At 59.7% G+C, this 8,252-nt stretch overlaps 1 protein-coding gene across 1 annotated transcript; it reads left to right on the top strand.

Annotated features, from left to right (window-relative positions):
* The first annotated feature begins 695 nt into the window (after window positions 1-695).
* LOC129199418 (glutaredoxin-1-like) lies at window positions 696-5,550 on the top strand. Its single transcript, XM_054809896.1, has 3 exons — window positions 696-1,398; window positions 3,759-3,873; window positions 5,366-5,550. Exons 1-2 carry the CDS (start codon window positions 1,201-1,203, stop codon window positions 3,864-3,866), a joined length of 306 nt encoding a protein of 101 aa, XP_054665871.1. The 5' UTR covers window positions 696-1,200; the 3' UTR covers window positions 3,867-3,873; window positions 5,366-5,550.
* Window positions 5,551-8,252: the final 2,702 nt, after the last annotated feature.

Below are 8,252 nucleotides of genomic sequence, written 5' to 3'. Positions count from 1 at the left end.
CAGCAGGCACAAACGGGGACGCAGGAGGCTCCGTCTAAACAGAAGGAAAACATTTGTTGTTTGTTTTGGCTGTGGAGGCTCCATCCTTGGAGACGCGCAAGCCCTGATAGGACGCGGCCCTGGGCAACCGGCTCGCGGTGACCCTGCCCCGAGCGGGGGCTCGGGCTGGGTGATGGGCAGAGGTCTCCGGTGTCCCGTGCAAATCCAACGGGAAAAAGCTCCGAAGGAAGGGGAGCAGGGCTGAGCGGTCTAACGACAGCAAAAGCTGAACCGAATGTCGCACCGATTCTGCCCAGCCGTGCTCTGACGCGCTGCGTACGGTCGTTTACCAGCCCTGCCGTAAAGCAGCTTTATGCTGGTGAGTGGATGGTTTTCCCTCTGCCAGGCTCACAAAATTGTTCTTGCTCGTGTCACGCGATACGCGTGGTGAATCCTTGTGATTCCGTTATGCGGTCCCTGAAGACGTTTCCCACGTAGGTCTGCTCAAGTCACATTCTGGGACTATTTTTAGAATTCCGGTGCTGATTCTTTGAACGCTTTTGGTCCTCAGCTCACGTCTGGGGTAAAAGGCAGACCCTTGGGAACTGCAGCAAGGCTGACAAGCCGCGCAGGCACCTTTCGGAAACCGTCGGCGCGGAGTCCCACCCCTGGGAGGAGGTGCACAGGGAGAAATACGCACCCACAAACCGATCGATGTAGGGCGTTTCACTCGTGGGACAGGCAGCCTGTACGGCAAAAGGACGGCTGCCAACTAACTTGCCTGTGGGTCTCCCGATGGCTGCACTGTCCCCCCAAGGGGGTCTCGGCATCCTGCAGCGGGCGAGCCGAGGGGCAGGACGGGCACGGAGCGGCGACGCTGGGAGCTCAGCCTCAGCCCGTGCATCAGGGCACCACAGCTCTGCAGACCTCGTGCCACCGCACGTGCACTGAAATAACACCTGGGAGCTGAGCGTTGCCCCGCTTTTACGCTGCCGCTTTGTTCGGCAGCTGGGATTTTCTGCGAAAACAGATAGAAAGTAAAAGTGTTCCTGCTTCACAACAGCTGATGTGGTGACGAGATTACATTCCCGCGGGGAGGAGTTTTCGGGGAGGAGGGCTCTGTGCTGCTCATAAATCTCTCGCCCCGAGATTGCTGCTGTCCCGTCTGCCTGCGAACTCGCTGGTGAAGGGCATCTCTCCTGGTCCTCTCGAGAAAGCAGCATGGCTGACACGTTCATCAGGAACTGTATCAGGGATGACAAAGTAACCCTGTTCATAAAGTCAGGCTGCTCTTACAGCAGGAATGCCCTGGACCTGCTCAAGAGTTTTACCTTCGTACCCGGAGGCCTGCAAGTTGTGGACATTACTGCGAGGGAGGACGTCCAGAACTACTTCAAGCAAAGAATGGGGCAAACAAGCGTAAGTTCTCGCGGTCTTCTTTGAGACTCTGCCCATCCTTTGTCCCAGCCGCCCCGTGGTCTGTCCGGCTGTGGCAGAGGCTGAAGCGAGGTCTCTTCCCCCTCTACTTTCTCCGCCAGGTCAGAGGGAGAAGCTGCACCCCTTTCCCACGGTTGTTTCGGTTCCTCTGCTCCTCCCGCCCCTGGAGCCGCTGCGGGCATCCGTGCTGCCGTGCCGAGGCGTGCCGGCTGCTCACCGTGGCGGGGCCGGCTGGGCGCAGAGCCCAGGGAGCCGCGGCAGCTCCGGGGACACACTGTGCCTCCCCAAACCCCGTCGCTGTTGAAGCACCCCCGCGGAAGCACGGGGAAGCCCGATGTTCGGGCTTGTTCCTGACCCCGCTCGGAGTCTGAAGGAGGGCTGAAGCTGAGCCTAACGGAGGGCTGGTGCAGAGGGCTACCTCCGTGTTTCTAGGGCTCTGAGCCCAAGCTCCTTCAAAGATCTCCCTACGGCGCTGCCCCAGGCAGCGGCGATCTGCAGAGGAGCAAGGGCACAGAGCTGCGAGTTTGTCTGAACTTGGACACTCGCTTCCCCCCCTCTGACTTTGAGCCGACGAGGCTCTCGAGTTGCGTCCCTGCGGCTGGCCGTAAAGTAGCAACCCTTCTAGGAAGGCGTTCTTAATCCACTCGCGTGCTGCCCGGCCCCTGCCCGCCGTGCCCTTGCCGCGCCGCGCCATGTGCTGCCGTGTGCCGGTGGCCGTCCCTGCGGACCGCAGGAGACCTCGCAGCCCTACAGCTGAACATCCGCTGACTCACAGCACCAGTGCTGAGCGGGGCCGGGACTGCAAGCTGCCTCAGAACGCAGAAGGGTTTCCCGGCATCGGGGGAATGTGGGCGGGAGGGAGGGCGGGCGGAATGCGGGGAGCGAGGGAGGGAGGGAGGCAGGGAGGGAGCAGTTGGCCAACTTTGTTACTGAAGCAGCGTACAGAGAGCAGAAGGTGATTTCCCCGAAGGAGGGGGATCGATAGGATTAGTACCAAGGGAAAGCGGAAGCGGATTTCCAGGCTGCAGAAGGATGGCGTGAGGTTCGCCAGCAAGAGAAGCCAGTGACCGAAAGCAGACGGCAGTTGCCAGCAGCGGCGGGGTGGGGGAGCGGGACGGCTGGCCTTAGTGGGGAGCAAGGGGTGGCGAGCGCTGCCGGGGATGGGTTGTCAGAAGAAGGCTTGTCTTAGCTGCTGCTGGGCTCTGGGGGCTTTGCGGTGACGGGAAAGCTTGGTGCACCGTGCAGCACGAAGAACAAACTGCTCTGTGCTCTGCTCAGAGCTCTCTGCTTTCCCGGTCCCACCAGTGATCCATTCCTTCCTGGGCCCGTCCCGGCCTCTGGCGTTTCCCAGCCTTCTGCCTTAAGCACCCCCTTCACGGGGACGCCCCCGTCCCAAGGCGGGCTCCTCCCGAGGCGGGGGGAGAGCTGGCCGAGATCAAGAAGAGCCAGGGCAAAGAGTGAAAGGGAAGGGGGAGGACAAACCAAAACGCCAGCGTGTCCCCGGGGCTGCCATGGCCAGTCTGCCCGTGGGGTCGGCTGCAGATCGTATTGGTGGTGGGAGACGCCGAAGGGCGCTGCTCTTTGCTCACACGGGTCCGCAGGGAGAGCAGTGGGGAGCTCACGGGGGGCGGGGGTCCCTCCTCAGGGTGGGGTGTCCTCCTCCCGGCGTCACACCCGCCCGCGGCTGCACGGGAGCAGGGGAGAGGGCTTCCCGAGCTGCCGCCTTCCGACCGGCCACTCTTCCCCATAGCGTTTTGTGCCGGTTCTCGCCCACGTCGCTTGCCTCGAGTCCTTGAGCTATGACCATCTCAGTAATTTCACTTCCACCTGGGTGTTCTTGTCGTTTTATCTTCCCTGGCCGTTGCCGGGGTGCTTTTTCCCAGCTCGGCCACAATTTTCACTTCCCTCTGCAGAGAGCGGCACACTTCAGGAAGTCTCAGATGCTGAGGTTCAGCAATTGTCCCCGGTCATCAGCAGAGGGGTGGTCTTCCTTGGTTTGTGTCTTGTTTGGCTCTGCACTGATTGTGGCCGCTCGTCCTGCACCCGGGCAGCCATCGTGGGATGGGCAGGAACAGGGACCAGCACGGGCAGGAGAACGGCAGACGGTCGGGGGCTGCAAAGTGGGAGGGCGACAAAAGGCCGGGAAGAGGGTACGTGGAGAGGGGGCTGTGCCAGAAAGGTAAGTTTGCCGTGCCGAGTGACTCCGACAGTAACGGTGGCCATCAGGCAGGACGTCCCACCCGGCAGCTTCACGTGCACTCGGGGGGACGGTGGGACTCCGGGGCCCTGGAGAGCCATCGGCCCAGCTGCAACGATTAATCCGTGGTGTCGTTTTTGCCCAGACCCCGCACGTGTTCATTGGGAAACACTGCGTCGGAGGATTTTCCGACCTGCAGAGCGTGTGCTGTGACCTCCCCAGAATGCTGCGGCAGATCGGCGCCCTGCGCTAGATGAAGGGTAAGTCCCGGGGAGAGGTCTCTGGCCAACAGCAATGCTTCTTCACCAGCATACACAAATTTGGGTAATTGAATACGGAGGCATGAGCCGATGCAGCGCTGTCTTGAGCCGTTGCGCAACAGCAACCCGTGGATTCACGTCCGGAATTCCCAGGTGCAGCACACGCACTGTGACTTTCTTCCCGCATGCTTGAAAGAAACGTCACCAAAATCTCTGACCGTGCAGGTTTCAGTTGCCAGCCTTTGCCTACCATCTGTACAACGTAGCTCAGCTCGCAGGGCTTGCTTGCTTTTTTTTCCCCCACGTCAGAAGATAGGGGCTGTGGGTCTCACAGAAATTCTCTGAAGTTTCAGCCCAGCCGCTCAGAGAAGATGGGGTTTAATTATGTTGTAGCGACCACCCACCGAGGCTGTCCCTGCCAGACAAAACTCAGCCCTCGCTGACTTTCAGAAGGTGCCTGCCCACCCACTCCTCCACCCTACCCAGGTCCTGGGCAGCGATTCCAAATTCCTTCGGTGCTGCCTGTCCCCGCTCCCGCCTCCTGGGTCCGGCCATTTGCCCCGGAGCCCCGCTGAGCGTCCCTCCCTCAGCCACGATGCTCTCCCAAGACACCCGGCCCTTCTCTGGAACGTTGGGCTTTGCACAGACCGCTTTTGGGGGAGGAGGTTCAAGGACAGGACGGAGCAGCCTAAAACCCGTGCCTGCGGTAACAGATAGAAAGGTGCGGGAGAAACGGAGCTGTAGGCTGAACGAGCAGAGCACAGCCACAGCAGGTGAAGGCAGGACGAGGCAGACGCTGCGACGGACCCGCTCTGGTCCTCACTGCACCGAGGGGCAGGCGAGGAGAGAGCCGCGTCTTTTCGGAAGCCTCCACTGCTCAGCTTTGGCAGAAAAGGAGGAAGAGGCGTTAGGGCAGCCAGCCCCGCGGAACGGAGGCAGACTGCGCGGGGTCCTGCTCCGGCAAGCGGTTCAGGGACACTCGGACATTCCTGACGTGTGCAAGTTTTTAAATCTTATGTGCCCCTTCCCCCGAAGCCACGATGCACTAACAGACGCGGGTGTGTCCGCGGGGGCGAGCGCGCGCAATTCAGGTGCTGCGCGTGATGCACGGCAAGGAGCTCGGAACGGGGACGGGAGCTGGAGGCCAACGCCCGAGCGCTCGCGCGGCTGAACGCTTGACTTCACGGAGTCAGAGGCCCCTGTTCTCCTTACGGAACAAAACTTACCGCTTTGGTGAGGCGGTTTGTGGCAAAGACGGCTGGACCTATAATATGCCTGCTATACATAATGCGTGCGTGCATGTGCCAGCCCTGCGTGCGCATATCGACACAGATGTCTGTCTCTGGCTAAGCGCAACACCTGTGTACGTGTAGACGTGTAAACGCAGTATTTAAGGGGTCCCCGACGTCTGTTCTGTAACGGTACTGTGTTAATCAAGTCGTTCCTAACAGCAGCGATCTCTACCCTTTACGTCTGCTCTTTCTGCTTCCAGGAGAAGGATGACCGTGAGCTGCGGCCTCCCCACTGTGAAACGCGCGCTTCTCGGAGCAAATTCCTTGCTACTGCCTCTCGCGAGATGAAATGCAGCTCTTTGGCCAATGCAGCTTCTTTTCCTCTCCTTGGTCAATGCTCCGACACGTTAACAGCTCCGCACCTTTTCTGCAGCTCTGGGAAGACGTCCAGATGTCATCTGATTCAGCTCAATAAAGTACGCTTGCTCTCAGCGGCTGCGTTCACCGTTGTGGTTCTCTTCTGCACGCACCCATGCGAGCGCTCACCCTCAACGCCCCGTTTCTCTCTGCACCCCTCTCCCTACCTGTCTCTCCCAAACGACCTCCTGGAAATTCTCGGCGTTGCCCACGGCCCGTAAAAAACGTGACGACAGCAGTGCGAGCCGGAGGCGCGCCCAGCTACGGCAACACCCGTGCCCTGCAACGTGGCCTTGCCGACAGCCACTGCAGCCTGTCCGCACGTGCCCTGCCCCGACGCCCCACCATCTCCAGGCCGCCCTCTCACGGCAGGGCCACGGCCGCCCGTCTGAGCGGCGTGCTGTGGGCACAGATTCCGTTTCAGCACGGCTGCTGGCAGGAAGCCGTGTGGCTCTTCCATTTCTCGGGGCCACCCTTGCGCACCAAGGGCCGCGTGGGGCAGAACGCGCCGGGGCTGCGCAGCCGGTTGCGGAGGTCGCTGCCGGCAGAACGCCCTGAGGCAGCGCGGGCCAGGCTCAAGCTGTGCTGCGCAGCGCTGGGCCGGGAAGCGGGCTCACGGGATGCGCTGCGTGGCTGCTGCCCAGCCAGACCGGGCCGAGAGCTGCTGGAAGGGCTTGGCATCAGAGTGACGCCCTCTCCCAGAAAATACAGGAAAGGCTGTGCCAACCTGACGAGGGGGCAAAAACCCCCAGCAGAAAACCCCTCGGAATTCTTCTCCCTTTGGTTTCTCTCATCCTCTCTTTTCCCCTCCTTTTTGCTCTGACACAAGTAAATTAAACCCTTTCCTTCCCTTTCCTTCCCTTTCCCCTTGCCTTCCCTTTCCCCTTGCCTTGCCTTGCCTTGCCTTGCCTTGCCTTCCCTTCCCTTCCCTTCCCTTCCCCTTCCCCTTCCCCTTCCCCTTCCCTTCCCCTTCCCCTTCCCCTTCCCCTTCCCTTCCCTTCCCTTCCCTTCCCTTCCCTTCCCTTCCCTTCCCTTCCCTTCCCTTCCCTTCCCTTCCCTTTCCTTCCCTTCCCTTCCCTTCCCTTCCCTTCCCTTCCCTTCCCTTCCCTTCCCTTCCCTTCCCTTCCCTTCCCTTCCCTTCCCTTCCCTCCCCTCCCCTCCCCTCCCCTCCCCCTCCCCTCCCCTCCCCTCCCCTCCCCTCCCCTCCCCTCCCCTCTCCCCTCTCCCCTCTCCCCTCTCCCCTCTCCCCTTTCCCCTCTCCTTTTTCCCCTCCCCTCTCCCTTCTCCTCTCCTTTACCCCTTGCTCTGACATTTCAGTTAACACCCATGGAATCACCGTTCTGTTGCCTTAAAGCCTCCCACCCGCCTGACCTTTCCCAAGCACTTTGCCCTTCCTCAAGCCGGAGGGGCAGACCCCAGACCAGTGACAGCCCCCTGACCACTCGTCCTCGCCACGGCCTCCCCTTGCGCACAGTCCCCCTCGCCCAGGGCAAACCTGGGACCAGGCACCACCAGCCGCCCCCAGCGCCGCACAAAAGACGTGCAACCTCTTCCCGATGTAGAATTCCCCAGTGACGGCCGTGACGGTCCTCCTTACCGTCATCAGGAGTGACGGAGAAGTGATCGCAGGCTTTCTGCTGCGCTGGGGAAGGAATGGGAAAGGCCAAAGCTTCGTCCTAGCAAGTTCAAAGCCCTTTACTTCGTGGCACAATAGCGATCTTGCATTTCCGTGAGGCCTAGATAACTTAAGCTGACCTGCGCCAATTTATGCAGAGTCATGGTCTTTCAGCATAGCTTAACCCTCTCCCACGCCAAGGGCAGTCCTTAAATACGAGAAGTTCAACGCAGACGTTTCCTAGACTGCGTGGCAGACTTTGTAGAAGCTGTTCTCAGGCAGAACTCGCTGCCTCCAGGCCTTCTGTGCAGCTGGAATTGCTGCTGGATGAAAAGGTTAAAATCCAACAGCAAAGTTTAAACGCACTACCACGCAGAAACAATGTCAGGTGAGGCTGCTGTAGGGATTTGCTCATGCATGGGCACACCAGGTATGCCTGGAGGTACATCACAACTGCTGCTGCGCGGTGTGTTCCACAGGATGTCGGGGATGGGCAGTAACTGCTGCTGCCAGGGATGATGAGAGAAACTGCTCAATAACAGTTAAAACTGTAGCCACAAATTTCTGGGTTTATTGCTTGGAAAAGTCATGCTGCTTCCCTTCTCGCTTAACATTTCAGAGGAGAGTTGTATTGGGGTGCCTTTGCTAAAGGTAAATTCTGTGCCATAAATTGAGTCCTCTGGCAGTGGAGGGTCTCTGTGAAGAGCTGGAGAATTTGGCCTCCAACAGCACCTGCTGCGTGACCCTTCCCCAAGGAAAGGAAAGAGCTCATCCGTGCAGGTACCTGCACAGACATTGCAAGCTGCGCTGTGACAGGAAAGCAGAAATAGCTAAATATGGACGCGAAGTGGGTAAATCGCACCAGTCCTTTTTGGTGCCCGACATGGCGCTTGAAGCGTTGAGGTAACGACAGATCTGACCAGAGCATGTTAAAACAAATTTGTTATATGCTTTTATTATATTAGGTAAACAGTCACTGGTCACAATGGTGTTTTGTTTGGAGGACTGGCACGGCCGTCGGGCGTCACTGGGGAATTCTACATCGGGAAGAGGTTGCACGTCTTTGTGCGGCGCTGGGGGCGGCTGGTGGTGCCTGGTCCCAGGTTTGCCCTGGG

Source organism: Grus americana, chromosome Z (genome assembly GCF_028858705.1).
Source record: "Grus americana isolate bGruAme1 chromosome Z, bGruAme1.mat, whole genome shotgun sequence".
NCBI lineage: Eukaryota > Metazoa > Chordata > Aves > Gruiformes > Gruidae > Grus > Grus americana.
The sequence above is the reverse complement of the archived record's forward strand: the minus strand, read 5'-3'. Positions and strand labels throughout refer to the sequence as shown.